Genomic DNA, 21,241 nt, shown 5'->3' on the forward strand with positions numbered 1-21,241 from the left:
ATACTATTTTAATGCTTGGTTATAATATTTTTGTATTGTGGTTTAAACTTCTGATAGTAGGTGTAAGATTATTCAATAACCTGATTCCAGTATAGTAAACTCCTTTTTGATATTTACTGAGGTTAGAATTTAGCTAATGAAGGTTGTATCTGTATCTTGTTCTCATATTGTGGATATCTGAATTTGTTTGAACTTTTTCCATGTTATCCACTACAAATGATAACAGTGAGAGCAAGAATTCAGTGGATAGTCAAAGAATATTAAACTTCTAAAACAATTCCCTGAAAGAGGCTCTACTTTTAATGCCTGCTATTATTCTAATGACCCTGTCTTGGATGTAAAATACTTTTTTGCTGTCCTTTAAATTTCCCCAGAAAATTATTCCATAAGACATGATGGAATGGATATAAGCAAAATAAACTAATTTTAAAGTTTCTGTTTTCATGAGTGCTGCAACTGTCCTCATAGCAAACCATTCTGAGCTTAGTTTAGGTATAAAGAATTGAATATGTAGCTTCTAGTTTAATTTATTGTCAATTTGTAGGCCAAGAAATGTAGTTGTTTCTATTTCCTCGATTATTTTATCATCGTACCCTATATTTAGATTTATGCAAGTTCTGTTGTTAGTAAAAAATTTCATACTTGTTTTGTCAAAATTTAATGTGAGTTTATTGGCTTTAATCCATTTGTTCAATGTAGCTAAGACATCATTTATGCAATTTTGAAAACAGTCAACTTCTGGATGTGAAATAAATAATATTAGTACCATCAGCAAAGAGTATAGGTTTAGAATGGGATGATCGCTGATATTGACATATACAACAAAAACCAGAAGACCAAGTATTAAACCTTGAGGCACTCCATGTTTTACAATGCCCAAATTTGAGTAGGTGCTATCATTTGAATCTGATGATTTTATTTCTACTTCTTGCTTTCTGTCATGAAGACATGATTTAAACCACTTGCCGGCTATATTTCTAATTCCACAAATATTTAGTTTTGATAGTAATAATTCATGATTTACACAATTGAATGCTTTAGCAAGATCACAAGATATTCCACCTACATGCACTTTTATTATTTAGTGCACTTAAGATTTAATCTGCAAAACTGAACAGGGCTTCATCAATTGAGAGATTTTTTCTAAATGCAAATTGTTCACCCGCAAAGACGTTTGATTTTAAGAAGACACTTACTCTCTAATACATAATTTTTTCAAATAATTTAGAGAATGATGTTAGTAATGAAATTGGTGTGTAATTTTATATAGAGGTTTAACTTTTGAATATTTGAGTCATTCTGGGAAAGCTCCTACTGCCACTGATTGATTGTACAGATAACTTAGAAGAGCACAGACCCAGAGACAACTGTCATAGTTTACAAATATTCTGAATTCCAGACAACCATGCTTACAAAATTGTAAAAGAAATTCAAATTTATTCTATGCCAAGCTCTCATTTGCAATGTCTGCCTCTACAATTAATGCAAGCTAATTTCTTTGCAGACCTAACTGCAAAATTATATCCATTACTTTTATATCAGTGAATAAGAAAATCATCAGATCAAATAATGCATTGAACATACCTGCACATTTAAATTTGAAAAAGTTTATTTGTTACCATGTGGGAGCACCATATAAATGAGAGCAACTTTTAATCAACACTAGCAACATAATCAGAAAGGAACAAAGAATTTGGAACTGCATGCATTCTTCAGATTTGGTCTGCTCTTAATTATTTCATGAATGCAATTTTTATGTGCACTATAATTCTCATGTACACAAAATCTGTCACATTTTCAGAGGACTTCTAAGATTTTGTTCTGAATTCAGAAAATCAGGCTTAAACTTACATTGACACATCATTTCCTATTTCTTTATCAGTCACTTTCTAGTACCCAACAGTTTCCTTGTCTCTCCTTATTCACCCGCTTTATTATTTATGTAATTGCAATGTGCACTCACCATACATTGAACGAATATTCTGTGGGGAAAAAATATAAAACAAGATGCACTCAAAATGTTTTAAAGTTCATCACCATAGCTGTTTTCATTAAAGTTAAAGTAAGGTACATTTGTTCCCTGATTCCTCGGAACATTTTGGCTTTAAAGGAATAAAATCATACATTTAAAAAACACGATATATTTGTTATAACTGAACAATTTAATTCATGCAAGTGAAATTACATGTACATATATTAATATGAAATATTATGACTTTGAACAACCTATATTGCCATCAATGGCAAATTCTACATTAAACAGTGTATGATTATGAAAATCCCTACACAAGATAGATGAAGAAAACTTTATTCCATGGCTATATGTTTAATCCCACTGCCAGTGCTTCCCTGGCGTAGGAGGATACCTTCCCACAGTAACAGCAGAACCAGTGCTGATAGCCTCTCCACCACCAGCAGTAATATCAATGCGTCTTGAATCAGCCAGTACTGCTGGGGGTTTAACTTCCCTCCTTCCATCGCGCAAATGGTAGTAATTATCTGACAATATGTGAGCAGGACCCTCCGGAAGGTTAGGTGGTGGCTGTGTTCGAGGAGCCATACCTTCTCCAAACCGCAAGGCATTTGTATGTTCCCTTCCAAGCAGGAAATTTCTCAGTTTTTGAAGTAAAGGTGACACATCTCTCGGTTTCACCTTGTACGACATTTTGAACGAAATTCGATTTATATGTAAGCCTACCGAGATCTTCTCTGCCTCCTATTTCTCCTCTTATTTTCCTGCTTAATAGAGAACCATGTTGGTACTAACTGTGGAATCAACGAATACAACCTGAAACACAGATAAAATCAACGAACACAACCTGAAACACAGATAAAATCAACGAACCTACCGAACATCACATAAAGCAGAGACGTTGTGAATACATATCTTCATAGTGCTAAAGGACGGTCTTCTGAACGGCACACCAACAACTAAACTCATAACCTCGACATTCAGCACATTATATTAAGAAGTTCGACTTGTGCTATTACAAAGTACAAGACCTCCGCCACAAATGATAGTGACTACTGTTTTTTGCAGCAGCAACGTGGTTAAAATTTAAATATGGATGTTGAAAACTGCAGAACGACCCAAACAATACATGGGATTTTACCCAGTGACACACAGGAATACAATTCAGCCACTATAAAAGACAATTTGAAAGAATTATTCCCACCAGGATACATGAAAGGAAAGAAAGAAAACGATATGAAAGAGCTTGGAATGAATTTTTCAGAAATGGATTACAGTCTAAGTAAAATGAATAAACTTACACAGCATCTCCAACAAAATAACGAAAAACTTGACAATGAAATTGACAAAATAATATGGTCTCAAAATAGAGCCAAACTAACCTTAATCAGTCAAAAGATACATCACCAAGGAATTATTCAGACTATGGAGGGGCATACAGCACAAGTAACAAATACACACGACTATTGTGACAAAACATTCAACAGACAAAGGCTGATTGACAAAATTTCCTCACTGAAGAAACACCTTGAATCACGCTACAAAGTAACCGAACAAAACCACACCCAGGCATCAAAAATTAAACAAGAAAACTTGATACTGAAGAACAGAAATCACGCCATGTTCATTAGGCTTGCCAGGCAACACCAAGAAGTACAAATACGTCGACAACAGGCTTCGGAAAAACTGACCATCCTCCGCCAAGCGTACAAAATGAGTTGAATACAGTAGAAATAAGAGAATCAACGTATGATTTAAAATATCTCAAATTAGACATATCTAGCTCAATTTAGGATGTTGCGCTATTGTATTCAGCTGCAATCTTTGAAAGTGTTTTGTTTTTCATTGTTCTTGCCTTCAGCGTCCGTATTATTCAAATGTTCTCAACAAACCAAGGTTATAAAAATATTTTGAATTGCTACATATCACACAACACTTGTAACTTTAACTTTTAGTTACAGTATATTCCTTTTAACTGTTAAAGCCCTGTTCGGTTTTACAGATGAGATACAGGGCATCTTGGTGAAATATCTTGCAAAGACATTAAATTGTGTAAATCATGGAACTATTACTATTAAAACCAAAGTTTCATGAAATTCAAAATATAGCTGGCAAGTGGTTTAAATCACAACTTCAGGACAGAAAGCAACAAGCAGAAATAAAATCATCAAATTCAAATGATAGCACCTACTTAAATTTGGGCATAGTAAAACATAAAGTGCCTGAAGTTTTAATACTTTCGTCTGCTTTTTCTCGTAAATATCAATGATCTGCCCCCAGCGATCAACTCCCATTCTAAATCTATAGTGTTTGCTGATGATAGCAATATTATTTCACATCAAGAAATTGTTTTCAAAACTGCATAAATGTGTTTACTAGATTGAACAAATGGATTAAAGCCAATAAACTCAAATTTTTTACTAACAGAACTTGCATAAATCTAAATATAGGGTATGATGATAAAGTAATCAAGGAAATTTCTTGGCCTACAAATCAACAAGTTTAACTGGAAGCAAAGATATTCAATACTATATACCTAAACTAGGATCAGCATGTTTTGCCTTAAGGTCAATTGCAGCACTCATGAAAACACAAAATTTAACTTCCATTCCACCATGCTATGTAGAACAATTTTCTGGGGAAATTAAAAAGGGCAGGAAAAAGTATTTTAAATTCAAGATTAGAATAATGGCAAGCACTTAAAGGTCTCCCTTGCAGTGAATCATCCAAGCTTAATATTCTCCCTCTACCCTGCAAATTTTCTCTCACTACAATCATTTGAAGTGGATAACACGGAAGTTCCTGATGTTCACAATATGAGAACAAGATAGATACCTTCTAGTGCCAATTTCTAACCTCAGTAAATATCAAAGAGTAGTTTACTATACTGGAATTTTCCTACATCAACTAGCCTACTATACCTCCAGTACTAAGATGTCAAGACACCATTTTCCACAAACCACTTGCAAACACTTCTTGTACATTACCTGAGTTATCAAAAAGGACAACTGTTCAGGAATTGCCTTCAAATCACTGAATCCAAAGGCTGCCATGTAGCAGGTAACCTTGGGGAGAGGGTAACGACAAAGACACTGGTTCCACTTCATTCAGTGACAGCACAGGAAAATGAAGGGGAAGAAACATGATTACAGTACACATTACATCACAGTAAAAGCTGATACCAAGAACACAACAACCAATTTAACACTGTAACTGATGTAGTGCAGGAAGCTGTGCCCCGTCGTCTGGTAGAAGTTTCCTCTTCTACCAGAGTACATGCACAAGACAGAAGACAACCATCATGAGACAGCTGTAAAAACCTCGTATCCTACAATGTAATGCAGTTTTACATTCTGCACAAAGTTTCATCACCCCTACATGTAAAACCACAATCTAATGCCTAGATGATCTACTGATCACATTATGTAAATTATTTGTTTTATACAATTAAATTATTAAACTTAATACTGAAGGGAACAGTCAGTACAAGAAATCAAACTGATATGAACTAGCCTCTCACACACAAAAAAGCCGTCTTCTGGGTTGTAGCACTGTAGCACAGCCCCATCAACCTGATGATGGAGGCAGCAACCACCTCTGAAATGTTGGAAAACTTCTACTAGATTACATAGTGATACAATCCAGATGACACATGTTCCTTCCCCATTGAGAGAACTTCAAACCTTCCAAATCAATAAAGCTCCCTCTTATACAGGACCTGAACTTCAAAAGCAGCAGATCCTCTGAGGATCACACAATACATACTCCTACAGCACAAGTTCTGTGCCATTTCCATTCAGTTTTTCAGCAGTTACAAGTAAATAAAACCAGCAAACACAATGTTCAGTTACCACTTTCACCTCAATTAACAGAATAGTCAGGTGGGTTAAACCTCTTGACACAGCTCACTGCCTGAGAAGTCATCATCATTATCTGCAATATATACAAGGTTTAAGACACATTCTTCTGTTTCACATGATGGCATAAACAAACAGAATGGAGAATGCCTTGTAGGACCAGCAACATTCCTTCTTCTCGAATCTTCAGATCAATGGTAACATGGGTTTCTATCTTCAGCAGGAACTAGAGCATTCAGCATCAATTTCTGTGGATGGAAACAAATATTTCAATTTATGAACACAATTTTTGAACATGGTAACAAAACTTCATGAACAAGTACAAGTATTCATTGTGATCAGGCCAAATGTTTATGTCCAGTTATACTATAAGGGGGAATGAGGAACTCTGAGAAGTTGAATACAATGATTTGTCTATGTTACACAAACGTATTACAATTTAGTCTACAGTACTGAGTCCATATAGAAATTCTATGATTCACTTTACTTCGTGGCCCCTACATTAATTATATGATGACTTTGAGAGAAAGAAACTTAACTTGTAAATTCACACATTTCAATGTTGGGGAACCATATACATTTGATAAAAAGAAATTGGGATGCTATATAGCTCACAACAAAATGCATTCAAACCGTTAGAACAAGAACTAGTAATACTTCAAAAACACGAAAACTTATCAGATTTGTCGATCTTATTATTTAAATGGACTGATTGAAATACACCTTTACATATTAAATGGTTTTTTATGAAACCTTATGAGAAGAGTCCTCTAGGGACATTAAGAGGACCACAATTTTTTCATTTTATTTTATGGAGTGTAAATAGAGTTTGTTTTAACTGTGTATTTTAATTTGCTTTTGAACTTCAGTGAACTCTGGTCACATTTTGATTGCTGTAACAGATAAAAGAGAGGCAGTGCAGAACCTTACCTTTCCACTACAACCTCCTAGACACAAAGAACACCTGACAAAGATGTGGAAGCGCAGAAGTCTTGACATTCCATTTGACTGCAATATGAATGATGACAGTGAAGAGGCAGAGACCCCAGCACCTCCGCCAAGTCCTGAGTTTAGTGGGTACAATGGTTCTCCGTACCCCACTCCGTGTCATACCCGCCAACAGCCGTATGTTAATCGTGGGGGAATTGCTGAAGAAGAGGGGTGTGCAGATGAGGTGGAGGAGCATAGCTCACCAGCACACATCACATTCTTCCCCAGATATTCTGACATTGGACAGTTCAGTACGTGCAAAGATGCACACACCGTCTCATATTCCTCTGTTGGATTTAATGAATCAGTCTCAATATTGTCAAATATGGATGACAGTTTAGTCACTAACTCCATGACTACTACATCCTCAACTAGGGCATACAAAGGATCTATAAAATCTAAATAGTTTTATTCTATTCGCAATGTAATTTTCGCCGAAATTCTATCACTCAAGCGGGCAAAGACAATTTGTCGAAAACTTACTTACAGAACTACTTACATTGAGACGTTATTCTAACCTCAAATTCGAAAAGCACTTACAACTCCATGCCATAAACCGTACTTATATATCAACTGTTCGGTTCGTTCACTTCAATTGTTGGCAGTGGAACAAAAATTGTCTCTCTGGCCTCTGATGTCTGCGAAGACGCACGCAGAAAACAAAAGAGCGAAGTTTCCTTGGTAATTGATAATCTCCAAATAGAATATCACAAAAAAATGAAACGCTGATAATGCAATGAGGGTTTTGTTTCTGTGACTGCGTCACGTAGTTCCAACTACCATGATATAGAAAATAAAAATCCATATGAAGACAAAAAGATATATGTACTTTAAAGAGAACATACGAAAGAACAATAGATGACATGGATGAATTAGATGACTTCCGACAAAAAGTAATATTATAAATGCACTATATAGTCTACTAACCAGCCTTGATGCATGGCAGTGAGATTGAATATGAAGCTGGGAGAATTTGTATCATCAACATGCGGCTTTCAAAACTAGTAACAATAACTTAAATATGTAACATTAGAAGTTCAAAGCTAACACGTGTGCCTATTTTTATTTCTTTCTTTATAATGTCCTAACCATAGATAAAAGAACGCTGTTATTGGAATGCTTGATGTTGGTTGTGTGGAATGGAATGGGACTCCAATGTTATTGATCAATGGAATTACTACGTATTTTATGGGAATGTTTTATGTAACAAACCATAATTCTACGATTAATACTGTTTGAAGCATTATTTTGTTCCTATTCTAAAAAAGTGTGTTTTGATTGTTTCATATCTTCTAGAGACATTGTTCATGTTTCGCTGAAGACACGTCACCAGTCAAATGTGGAACTTGTTGTTCATGGTGATGTGAATTGTATCGTGTTACAAGTAAAACGCCTATTCTCAAAAAGTAATAATATATAATATTTGCAAGTGTTTACAATGTATTTTTTCGACTCAATTCCGATTCATATGGTAAGATTGGAGTTTGTTGCTTATGTTTACTGTTTTGAAAATGTATCTGTTTTTACAACAGCATTACCTCTTATGGACATTTACCCGTCCAGACTCTCTCAAACAGCATTTGCTATTTTCATTGCATCTTTGTGAATTTAGGTTATATTTATGTCTATTGCTACTTCGGGACCATTACGACGGAAACTGCATCGTTAACAGTCATACAAATAAAAGACTGCTTCTAAAGACTACCAGTGTCAGTTTGGTTAGTTCATAGCTAAACGGCGATTATGGTGACCCCTTTAAAAACTGATGTTTCAACTCCTTCATTATTATTCCCTGTACTGTGTATTATCACATTAATTTCCCCAGTGTTGCAGACTGTAATGAGTATACCGTTTAATACTTAGTTCATGCTATGAACAGCAGTTCAAATCAGGGTTGAATTTTGAAGTTGAAGTAACATTATTTAGTCCCAATTTTACAACATCCACCAAACTTCTCTTATTTCACGTAGACACAAAACTCTATCTTCTTTCCTATAGAATGTGTCTTTATTACATCAGATCGTACGTATGTAGGAACTAATTCTTTGTTTTGTAAGTAGGACTATGATGGCCAGAGGAGAGCAGAGAAATTGTCTCGGATTATCATAACCCTCTTTGGTGTGAGTATGTTTATGTGCACTTAAATAATTGAACCAGTGTACTATGGGATCTTAAGATGGATCTCGATGAAATTGTAGTGAAAAAATTGTTTGTTAATGATTAAGTAGCCATCAACAGCTAGGAAATCTGAACACTTAATTTCTTGTAGATTGTTGGGCTTGTGTGGGGCTACATCATACAGCAGTTTTCACAGACGGTATACATCCTTGGAGCAGGATTTGTTCTGGCAGCAATTGTGAGTACTGGTGTCTTTCTTGGGGGTGGTGTTTGAGAAGAGCATGGTAAGGGAACAACCGAATCCTGAAGACTTTTTTTTTGTGTTCAAAATTGATTAAATATAACAGACAACTGTAACATTAGCAGTGATAACTTCCCATAAAGTAACAAATTAAACTGAATATGTATGAACACAATTTGTGCAGTTTATTTAAATACAGTTCTAAAAGAAACCATCTTAATATCTGCAGTGAACACAGATTACACGACTAGTTACTTTTTATTATAGTCTTAAAATTGTGTTCCAGGAAGTCAGATGAAAATAGCTGTGATGGCCTGAAGTTGCAGGCAGAATATGGAAAAAAAATGCATATAGAATTTTTGAGGATATATTTTTGGAGAGAAAAAAATAACAGCATAATTAACAGAATAGGGGACAAATGCAACATGTTTTCATCTGTTCTGCTTCAAATCAAACAAATCTGAATTGCAAATATTCATTTTGGTCAATGCTTTGGCTGATTTTAAGATATTATTGTTGCATATCAGTTACTTGGGTGATGGTAGATTCGTTCATAAATATTTTTTGTTAGAAATTACGAAGTCCCAGCTTGAAGGCAAAGTGACTGACAACCATCATATTTAAGAAACTGTTATTATTGTTGAAAGAGTTCTCATTAGTGTAATCTATGCAGCCGAGTACTATAAAGTTAAGGACCCCAAGATGGAGCCAGCTTATTTCTCCTAAACATTGCACACTCAGGTTTCAAACACTGTCAAACCCTTAACACATTCAACATTATGAAGACCCGCTTATTTTTCAGATGACAATTCCACCATGGCCCATGTATCGGAGGAAACCTCTCCAATGGCAGAAACCTCGCCCAGAAAATGACGTGTCTGAGCAACCAACAAAATCCAAGAAGAAGAAATAGATATTGATGGTATCACATATTCATGTAATTTTAACATTCCTGTGTATGATTTCCCACTTCTGTATTGCAATAAATTGTACATGTTAGATGTTAAGTCACTGTTGTCCTATTACTTGTTCTTGGTATTAGACTGTTGATCGACTATGATGAAAAGTCGAACTGAGCCTTCAACCTGCACAGATTTCAACTACTGAATGCTGTCTGATATAACCCCAAAATTTTAGTCACCATATGACATTTTTGCTTCATTCATTATTTGTGTTACCTTCATAGCATGTTACAAATATTTCAATAAATATTTTTCTGGAACAAAAAATACAAGACACAATTTGTGTCCTGTTATTATTTTACATCGCAAATTTCCACAAAGTCCTATGTTTTTACAGGTCACTCATCAGAAAATTTAAAAGGCCTTAATAGGCAGTATTGTTGTTCTCAACTCAGATGTCTGCTCCCCAGATCACTTGACTCCATGTTGACTACCACTGTTTCAGTGCAGAGAAAAGCAAGTTGAACTTGATGTAGTGTGATCAAGGCATCTACAACACTTGGGAGACAAAGCTTTCACCAGTATGAAATTTGAAACATTGACTTTGCACCAGATGAGAGAGAAGCAGTGTCTCCTGCAAGTAAGATTGAGGAAATTCATCTGTCACATTCAAAGACTGATGACTAAACCATGACCTGAGAAAGTGTGAAGCACACACTTGTCCCACCACCTGGATTTGTCACTGAATCAAATGTTCTGTGCTGTGTGTAACCATGACAGGAAATTACATATCTCATGCACAGGTTTTCATGTTTGTCAGAGTGAACAGCATTTATGAGTCAGAATTAAGTACTGGACATGAGAGTCAAGTGTTAATGGTAGAGCATGTGCAAGCTTCACGGTCTGCACACTTGGCCTGATCATTAAATTAAAAACAAACATAGGTAGAACATATACCAAGCAGAGAGGGTGAAGAAATTTATTAAAAAAATTGGTCAGAAAACCTCAAGACAGACAAGAATGGCATAGGTGGAAGGATAACATTAGACTGGAAAAAGTTTCACACACATTTAGCACATTTTGTTATGTTAATTTATCTTTAAAAGGTATTAAAAAAGAAATCACTAGCTGTAAAATAGTAATTTTTCCAACTATGAGAAAATATTTACAGTAAGTTTCACTGAGAACACAGATCCAGTAGGATAGGATTATCCTTCCATTTTATCAGACCAACACATAATTCACATGTTTGCTTCATGGTTGTGCTGTCTGTAAAACTTCCTCAGTGTATAACAACTTGAATCTACATACAAAAACTGTAGACTACCAGTTAAAATTATTTTTTCTCCCTCTATGTACTCTTCATGAAGAATACTACCTGTCCTTCACTTTTCATGGCCACAGGTTAACATAATTCTGGCTTTTGGGGTTCAGCCATGTCGTATACTGAAGGTGTTCCAATGCACTGGCAAACACTGCAGTTTGTGGAAAGGAAGCTTTGATAGTGGCAGTTTAAACACCTTCAACACATGATATGGCAAAACTAAGAAACCCAAAATTATTCATTCATACATGCTACTGTTATGCTATCAGGTTTGTAGTGCCGAGTGTGTGAACAGGCAGACAAGCAGCAGGGAGGGAATGAATCTATTTATTTTGTGTTATAAACACTAACAACTAAGATTACACTGATGAAAGGAATACAGTGTACGACTATCGGAGGTTGCCAACATGGCACAAAGCCTTCATCCTTGTGTGAAGCAGTGATCACCACCAACACCTGGTGACTTTGCTGACAACACATTTAGACCAAACTATCCATCATAAGATGAGTATTAACAAGATCCTGTGAGTGTGGTACCCTTTGGGTCATCTTGAATATATTAAACCCCTCTATTACTATGGACAGAACTATTCTGTCACACAGAAGACTGCACTGCACATTAAAGATAGAATGATTCCACAAAGATACAGCACGCCATAATATTGAACTGTCTTGGCTTTAACTGGGCTACTGTCTCTGAACTGATTCACATATTACTTCATGATGCCTCATATAGTATAGGCTGTTTTGCATCACATGTGATAAATTGGTGAGAAAGCCTAGTTCAAGAGACAGGCACTGTTTTCTGCCTTAGATTTGAACCTAGTACTAAGTACAAGTCTGGTGTATTATAAGAGATCTGAATGAGCATGACAGAGAAACTAAATCAAACATGTAATTCTGTTCTGTGGAAGCAGAGTGAACCATGCTACGGACAACAGAGGACGAAGGCCTTGATTGGGAAAGTGTATGTTGCACCACCTGTACACATTGCTAACTATAGACACATATATACCTTCTATACACCTTAATGCTAACTATGAAATAGCCTACACACAGGTTTATGGTTCTAAAGTACCAGCTTGTAAACACAATGCAGCCCATATCTGATGTTATTAAATTTCTAATGTAATAATACAAAAAGAATAAAAATTTGTATCATAATGCTACCCAGTAGACAAATTTACTACTATTATTTGCTGCATCTACACCTGAGCGTGGAAATAACGTGAAGCCTATCAACCTTCAGAACATTAATCAGAATTTTGGATATTGTGTTAAAACCACTAATATGTCTAATATTTACTCAGTACACATAACTGACAGCTAGTTAACAATATTTAAACTATAAAATATCACTCATGAGGTTTTTGGATCTGCAGTGACTTCTGGAAGTTTCTTCTGACAATGATTATGGACTTACATACCAGTCCAATTTTTTTTTTTACATCTGAATACTGTGTGAAGTAAAAAAAATGAAAAAGGACAAATGGTGATTTTTATACAGCCATTAAAGACCACATAGTAAATAAATTGTTTAACTTAATACCATCCTCATCAGCAGAAAGCGTACAAACATACACACAGCTTTTTGACTCAAGATTCATACACATTATGGATCAGCATGAACACCAAATTCCCAGTCACAAAGAGAACCCACAACCTGCACTTCAGAGAGACAAATCCTGTTTCACTATACAAAGTACAAGGAGTAAGACAATCACTTAGAATTACAGTTATTTGGGATGTGAAAGCAATCATCTCACAATGACCAGGTTCTGCTCTGACTCCCATGATCCACATTCATTAATACTCTACTATCACATCATTGTACCATTCCGAATAACTGATTTTCAGTATTTCTAAATTCATATCTTGGGCACAAAAGGTTTTAATACTTTCAATCTCCTGTAAGTTCAAAAATAATTTTAATAAAATAGTGATACTCACTTTGGACTTGTTACCTTAAATGCTATATAGGACTGGCTGAAAAAGACTATCTGTTGTCACACAAAGTTTGCCAATGGATCCCAAAAGGGCAAGAATTATATATGATGTTAAAAAAATTTCAGTTTTGTGAGATATTTAGCCAAGGGACCATGATCAAAACACAGATATATATATATATCTGCAAAGCATTAAATTTATCACCCAAAAAGTTCAACAGTGTCAAGAGATGCTGAATAAATTTTTTTTATGTAGAAAGTTATAAGAATCTTCTTACAGCTCCATTATAATACCTTAAAGTCATCAGATTCATTACAGATTACATTAATCTGTCTGGTGCAAGAAGCCAAGCCTACAGCAAATCATACGCAATGAAAGTAAGTCTCAGCATGCAACATTTAATTAACTACCTCTTTAAAAATAGACTTCTTTTCAGAAACTCAACACATGAACCGGATGCATCACAGAACCAACATGTCCGTATTTTACTGCATAACTGACAAATATCCAATGCACAGAGAATGAAAAATTAGTTTAAAAAGCACTTGGTATAAGGCAAAATTAAAAACTCACGCATAAGAAATAGTTTAAAATATAAATACAGTTTTAAATTGGCTGATTATATACCTTGTATGACTGATGATGGATAGGGCAGATAAAGTTTTCAGAGTGTACAGCACATCCTGAACCAACCAGCCGAGTTCACATTTCCATGGTAATACTGCTGAACTATGAGTTTCTTATGATTCAGAAAGAAATCTCTAATATTTAGGTCAAACTTTCTGCTTCAGTCTTCAGTGCACAAGTGAGGATGAATGGTTGGTCAAACACAGCAATGGACGCAATAGACCTAGGTGTCACTACTATTTTAGTGAAGAAGCGTCCAGCTACAGAGTGAGAAAACTCAGTCTCTGAACTGTGGTAAGTCAAGTGGTAAAATCTGCACTTGATCCTGCCAGTTCCGGCACACGAAAAATAATGTGGAAATACTGTCACAGCAACGTAAAGAATAAAAATGTCTAAACAAATCAACATTAACAAACAGGGAATATTTAAGCATCATATTTTGTATGCAATGCCAGATCATGCAAAACAAAATAATCATACTAAAGCCATAAGGTCACTATACAGCAGCGTTCCACAACGGGTATGCTGCAGCACTCTGGTCTGATGCCATGAAGGCTTCAGACATGCTGTGAATTTTTATAACAAATTGTAAGTTTGCATGCTGTAGTCAGAAAAAGACAATATTGTGTCTTTCATAACATGCACACTGGTTCACCATCGACAGTTTTATTCAACATATGGCAATTTTTGTTTTCATATGCCTGCATTCTCACAGGGCAAGGATTTGTATGTAGATACATATTTAAGACATATATAGTTTTGTACCTTCTTTTAGTGAAGCAACATTTTTTGGCATGTCATCGTGTGTGTCTGACAAATTAGGGTGTGCCATGGGTAAAAAAAAGGTTGCAGAACACTACCACAAGATGACCGACTACTTGTGCCATTGTTCTCATGATGTTGTGCACTGAACTTATGAATACCTAACAGTACCGCATACACAAAACAAATATTTTTGCATGTGTGTACAAACATACTTTAATATTTATTCTATATATCTAATCTTCCAACAGGTCTCATAGTCTAGCCAGTGTAAATGGTACAAATTCTGCTGCACATTACACAATTTCATCATGCGGCCAAAGTTTGAGTCAAATTCAAGTAAATGAAAATGCTACCCCCTCTCCTCAACCATGACAGATCACTCAGCTGGCTCTGTAATAATAATAAGGTATCAGCAATATTGACTCTGAAGGCCAGTCCCTGTTTTGCTGCACCATCACAGATGCCATAATCTTCTTCTTTATGATTGTTTTCTTTTATTGTTATTTCTTATAGTAATATATATAAAATCAATTTTGAGTATGCAATCACCTATAAACTATCAGATTTTGGTATTTATCCAGCAAAATAATAAATATACAAAACACTGAAATATAGAGAATAAAAACTCTTTGAATCTTTGTATCTGTAACAAAGCACAGATATCTGAAGGAAAAAAAATGTTAGTAGTTAGCTAACTGCCTTGGGGTGTGACCACGCTTACATTATTATAAACTGCAGCCTCACACTTAAAGAGTATACATATCAATGAACAGGCTATATTAAAAAAACAGATGATTCAATCCATCGCTGACTTTCTTGCAAATGCTGTCAGAGATGACATTTCACTGGGGTCAGTCGGCAGGCGGCTGAACTCTATCTCCTCATTGGTGCTGCCACGGTGTTCACTCTCTGAAGGCCACTGCTTGTGTGAGGGAGCATACAGCACGATCAGAGCAAAGATGTAGATGTTCCACATCCCGTACACACCGGTAAAAAAAGCGGATGTGAATTCCAGCTCCAGATCATCATCCCACTTCCAGCGCCCCTCTGACACCTGCCCCAAGATGAACCCTATGACAGTCATAGCAGCACACAGCAGTGTTGCCAACATCAAGAACTTGAATCTGTATATGACACCTTCATAATGAAGCCTCCGGGCACTGGACATACTTGGAAGAACTGTACGTTTAGCACTTATGTTGCAGAAGACTTTCCAGATCATGTATGACAAGAAGAGAAAATAAACACCAGCTGAGATTCCAGCAAGGATTATGAAAGTGAGAGCAAGATTTGTGCCAAGATCAGTGACCCAAATGGAATAGAATGGATTTCGAAGCTGAACACCCCTCTCACACATGTCAAATATGAACAGTGAGAGGCAGCCAATGACCACAGCGCTCAAATGCTTCCAGTAAGCCCGAAGACTGTTGCTGTCGACACCATCTCGGATCATCAGGTGCTCACCGGCAAACACCAGCCAGAAGGACAACAGAGCAGCGTAAAATATGCCCTGTCGAATATCACCCAGGAGCAACATGAAGGGCATATCAAATGCCAGAGTCAGATACTCAAGTGGCATGTTGAGAAACGTGAGGGTCACACCAAGAAACAAAAGCATGTACTCCAAGAGAGCTGGAGACCTTGACAGTTGATGCACTCTCTTCCAGAACCAAATCATTATGCCAATTATAAATGGAAAGAAAATAGTCTTCAGTGAAACCCAGACTTTTGTAAATCCACCATTCTGATTTATGGCAACAAGCCATATGTCTTCTAAATGACCAAGACCCTGGTTGGTTTTCTTGACAGCATCTACAGGGAGACGTATATTCAGCAAGTAGAAGTCATGGTGAAGGGATCCAAGCTCAAAGAAAGGAATGATAGAGCAGTTATAGTGAAACCCTTCTTCCTTGTTTGTCATTGTGCACTGCAGCATCCTCTCTTCAACAGATGAAGCATAATGTTTCCATGCATCATCTGGATCTCCTTTGTTTCGATAGGCTAATTTTGCATCTATTGTTACCAAAACACGCTCTTCCATTTCAGCATCTGAATAATACGCTATGTCAAACTGCAAAACACCTATCAGATTTTGTTGCCAGCGTGAGTAATCCAGTGTCATATTGTTCCGTGGAAGTGGGATTTGTAAAGCAAATACAAGTTCATTGGCTTTCAGGTATTCTTGACTAATGGCTTCTTTGCGACGATCTGGATCAATACTTCTGTATATGTCTAGAGAATCAATGCTGTCACAGTGTCCTTCACCTCTGGGATATAACCACTTTCGTGTATCATTTTCACGATGACGGCATTTAGTTGCTAACCAGTTTTCGGCAGAAGCAGGTGTAGGAGCAACAAGTCCTCCAATCAAAAAGCATACTACCTGACATATTAACAGTAAGCTTATGAGAACTGCTAATTTCCTGCCGCTAAGGTTCTCCAGTATAGCTCCATGCATCTTGGAAACTTCCAACAAAACCTAATAAATACGACTTCTGTCAAATACACATCACTGTCAAACACAAGCATTCCAACTCTACCATTGATGCCAACTATATGCCCCTCAAATAATTCTTGAGACATGCTACCAACATACTCCATAATACAACAATTTCCCTATATTGTGTAAGACGGTAAAGGTACAAAAAGACAAACACTTTAACTACTTTGACGTAATATTTTCCATTTGCAGAAATATTACCTACGAATAGTGTTTCACAAAATTAAAAAAGAAGTAATTTTATGTAGAACGACAGAAGTAAGACGAGATACAGTTCAACCTTTGTCAAAGTTTGTGGTGTCCATTGCCATCTAAGCAGGACTTGGGAGGGGAGGGGGGCTGCAGAAATTTTGATCAGATATTGAATAGGAATAATTTTGATTGCATTCGCGACATTATTTCCCAGTTCTTAATATTTCTTTGGTGACATTTACATGCAGCAGCATCATCCAAATAGCTCCACAGAAAGAAAAATGTTCCCAATTTAATAGGTCCTTCAGACGTAGGAGGCCAGTCAAATATTAATCTTTGACCATGTAACTTTGCAGTATCATTCACTGCTTTGTATAAGTAGGATGATTATTGAATTTGAAAACTAGATTATCTCACATCACCTCACTTAATCCTTGTGTGGGCCAGGTAAAAATAACACGTATGACAATTTTAATTTTTTATGTTGCCAACAATCCAAAATGTTTTCATCTTGTATGGGAGCTCGAAACCGTCAGGTGAAATTTGAATACGAATTATACCAACCATTAAACTTAAAAAAGAAATAGTGCTGGAACAGTATATTATTGCGACCCCTAAAAACAAATGCCATGCTTAGAGCAATTTTCACAGTTTTATTTATTAATTTACTTGTTTACTTAGCAATGCTGTCAGTAATTCTATTTCTACCATGCTACACAGCACTGAATGATAGGTTAGTAGTGAATAATGAGCTGGAAAGGATATGAAGGCAATCAATCATGGCCTATGTTGTATATCTGTGGAACAACAAATCCTTTGTTAAATTGTTATTTTATATCAAGAAGTAGCCTAAATTAAGAATAAATTTAAAATTTGTTTCATGTATGATTAAAAGGATGAAACATTTCATGAAAATTGTGCACATAATTGTTTTCATGCAATGAAAAAAATTAAAAACTATGTTTCAAAAGAAATATGGGAAAAAATACAACCATCTTGAATGAAACTCTTGCCAGTGTTTTAGATACATTTGCAACAATGATCCAATCTAAATGACTGCAACAGCAATCTGTAGTGGCTAACACTCTGAGGATTTCACTGCTTGAAACCAAGAAAAGTATTTGGGCTTATTGCCATTACAGAGTTTCAACATAAAATGAGTGGAGGAACAATCTGGTTCAACTGTCTGGATCAGATGATCCGAATGATGAAATGAGGGACACAGACTAATTGAATTACAAAGTGGGGATTCAGGTAGGGTTCAACTGGCTGGCTATGAAAATTCACTTACTGGGCCAACAGATGCAGTAAAATCCATACCTATAACTAAGTTTTGTGCTACATTTGTGGCATTTATTTTTATAAAACACATTTGAATTTATTTTATTCATTTACCTTATGAGAAGACAGATCCAAGTAGTGTGTTATATCTGTGGGTTAAGGAGTACCTTCTCAGGAAATAAAAGCAGTTTTCAACGGAGAAAGTACTTGCTTGAATCCTTGTAACAGTGATCGTTTAAATTAAATTCTTATGAACAGTATGTGAAGAAATTTAGGATAAGTAGTGATGCTAGTCCAGACCAAAGGTTGCAGTCTGTTGAAATGCAGTTTTCAGAGGAAATTTTGTTATTTTGTACCTAACTAGCATGTATCTTATATTTAAGGATACTCTCTTGAAAAATACCTAAAATTCTACTATCGTCTGACCTTACCATCAGTATGACCTGTTATCACTGGAGGTATTTAGTGGGTTACAACGTCATGAGGTTGACTTACTAGACCAAACACGGGACCAAGGAACACCATGGAGAACTGAAGTCGAGAGCCCTGATAAAATATTCTAATTAGTGTGGAGGATATGATGGCAGTCTCTAATGACCAATGGATTCCACAGAAAGCACAGAATCTGACCAACTGAGTGACTATTAATTGAAAGGTGGACTCTGTGCATCTGCAAAATAGGGAGAGCAGTGAAAGGGTTACCATAGTCAGGATGATTCCAAATTACTTTTATGAAGGCCTCCCAAATGAAGAAAAGTATTTATTTGTATGACAATACACATTACCATATATATATGTACATTCTATCCAGTATAGTAACTGTAATGATAATACATGTTAAGACTTGTTTCATAGAGCTATTGTTGAATTTGAAATCAAACTTTTCTAATCACAATGCAAGAGATAAAGACTCTCATGCTGTAAGGAACATAAAATGACAGGATAGAAAACAAGTGTTCAAACTAGTATGTGCACACAAAATACCGAAATTTCTAACAATACAGAAAATACTGTATTTTTATCTTTATGATAACTGTTTATTCTTAAAAATATTAAAATTAAAGTTTAATATTGCTCTGAATTACTTGCTGGGCTGTGACATCCTATGTTCACAGGAATATTTATGCTCAGAAAGAAGACATAAAAGTAAAGCACGCTTACTGGCCATATACATTCTCATCACTGTAAGCGATGTACAGGAAGGAATCCTCCTCATGATGCTCCTGAAAACCATCAGCAACAGTTAGACTTAAGCCATATAATGTGGAGGAAATGCCAAACTAAAATTTTTGTCAATCTAATTTTATGCCTGTAGCTTACAATAAATTTTAGATTTAACAAATGGACATTAGTAGATAATACTGTGATACCCAGAACAAGATTCAATCAACAATTTAATTACACATAATAAAATTAGACTGTACACTAAAACACACACTCATGGCGCAGGAATTATCTATTATACAAATAAGAAGTCCTCTGCGTGAAAGGTAACTCTGTTTCACATACCTTGGTCCTTGCAGTGCAATAAATGTCAAAGAAGGCATTGATAAAGTTGTTCCTATGCCAAAGCACCTTGGAGGTAAAGCTCCACTCATTCAAAGAATACAGTACTTACATTTTTATTTATTAGTGCCTCAGTTGAAGACACTGTCAGTTCCTCAGACTATACAGTGTTAGGCTGATTAATGAGAAATGTGGAAGGAAGTGGCCATGGCCTAGTTTAAGGTATTATACTAGAATATATGTCTAGAGGGCCTGAGAAAGACGACATGAGATGAATCGGGCACCTCCTGAATATGAAGCAGGAGTGCCAATCACTTGCTTCCAGCATTCTGTAGTTACCCTGAAATAAGGAGCAGACGTTACCTGGTAGAGGCAGCCCATTGCAGCACTGGTTGGGGGGATCACGTTATTGACAAAGAAGAACAAGGCATCCTCAGGACGCAGGTGGATTCTCTTCCTTATAAGGAAGTAGAACTGGCCCACTGTCAGGTCTGATGGAACTAGGTACTTCTTCTTGTCCAGATCACCAATCCTTGCAAGAGATTATTTCAATGATACATATCAAATGCAAACAGCATCAGACAAGAGGATATTTATTTACAGTGTGGGGAAAGGATTGGGAAGAAAGCAATGACATTTTGTTTCAAAGTGCTGATAATATCTGAACTCAATTCCAGAAGTCACATCTCTCACAAAGAGGTCATTTAACCAACATGAGGATCAGATGCTTAAAACAACATATGGGAACTTGCTTTCAGTCATAATATACACAACTCCACGGTACAGAGTTTTGTATTTCTATTTAAAATTCTCAAGTTTATGTACATTAACTTGTAAACTTATTTTCCATACTTTTATTGCAAAATCTGAAGGTTATGTACATTATGTGAAATACGTACTTGTTATTGTGTCGAAAGTACAGAAGTTTATGTATATTGAATGAAGTCCTGAGGTTTATGTATATTGTATGAAATGATATGTTCTCCTTTTTTGGATTAGTCCAAAGAAGGATCTATGGA

At 35.9% G+C, this 21,241-nt stretch overlaps 4 protein-coding genes across 8 annotated transcripts; 1 reads left to right on the forward strand and 3 right to left on the reverse strand.

Annotated features, from left to right (window-relative positions):
* Positions 1-2,141: 2,141 nt before the first annotated feature.
* LOC110840193 (NADH dehydrogenase [ubiquinone] 1 alpha subcomplex subunit 7-like) lies at positions 2,142-6,901 on the reverse strand. The gene is made up of 3 exons (XM_087356779.1): positions 6,760-6,901; positions 3,355-6,077; positions 2,142-2,788 (listed from the first exon to the last, which is right to left on the reverse strand). Exon 3 carries the CDS (start codon positions 2,663-2,665, stop codon positions 2,327-2,329), a length of 339 nt encoding a protein of 112 aa, XP_087212905.1. The 5' UTR covers positions 2,666-2,788; positions 3,355-6,077; positions 6,760-6,901; the 3' UTR covers positions 2,142-2,326.
* Spase12 (Signal peptidase complex subunit Spase12) lies at positions 6,803-10,185 on the forward strand. 5 transcript variants are annotated; one of them, XM_022085044.2, is made up of 4 exons: positions 7,549-7,712; positions 8,880-8,939; positions 9,089-9,175; positions 9,981-10,185. In XM_022085044.2, exons 1-4 carry the CDS (start codon positions 7,683-7,685, stop codon positions 10,089-10,091), a joined length of 288 nt encoding a protein of 95 aa, XP_021940736.1. In that variant the 5' UTR covers positions 7,549-7,682; the 3' UTR covers positions 10,092-10,185. The 5 variants fall into 5 exon arrangements, 4 of the variants coding, with proteins under 4 accessions (XP_021940736.1, XP_087212904.1, XP_021940734.2 ...); XM_087356778.1 differs by lacking the exon at positions 7,549-7,712 and adding an exon at positions 7,746-7,823 and having other exon boundaries at positions 9,089-9,221; XM_022085042.2 differs by lacking the exon at positions 7,549-7,712 and adding an exon at positions 7,791-7,823.
* Positions 10,186-11,045: 860 nt separating this feature from the next.
* Positions 11,046-17,308, reverse strand: wls (Wnt ligand secretion mediator). Its single transcript, XM_087356777.1, has one exon. It carries the CDS (start codon positions 17,199-17,201, stop codon positions 15,540-15,542), a length of 1,662 nt encoding a protein of 553 aa, XP_087212903.1. The 5' UTR covers positions 17,202-17,308; the 3' UTR covers positions 11,046-15,539.
* A 2,153-nt stretch (positions 17,309-19,461) lies between these two features.
* On the reverse strand, positions 19,462-20,765 carry LOC147872500 (gamma-aminobutyric acid receptor-associated protein-like; the record flags this gene model as incomplete). The annotated part of the gene is made up of 2 exons (XM_087356780.1): positions 19,462-19,939; positions 20,586-20,765. Coding segments are annotated over 2 exons (246 nt in total), but the record flags the coding sequence as incomplete, so codon positions are not given.
* Positions 20,766-21,241: the final 476 nt, after the last annotated feature.

Source organism: Zootermopsis nevadensis, unplaced genomic scaffold (genome assembly GCF_977971745.1).
Source record: "Zootermopsis nevadensis isolate Lab colony 2312 unplaced genomic scaffold, Znev_1.0 Znev_ptg000027l, whole genome shotgun sequence".
Classification (NCBI taxonomy): Eukaryota; Metazoa; Arthropoda; class Insecta; order Blattodea; family Termopsidae; genus Zootermopsis; species Zootermopsis nevadensis.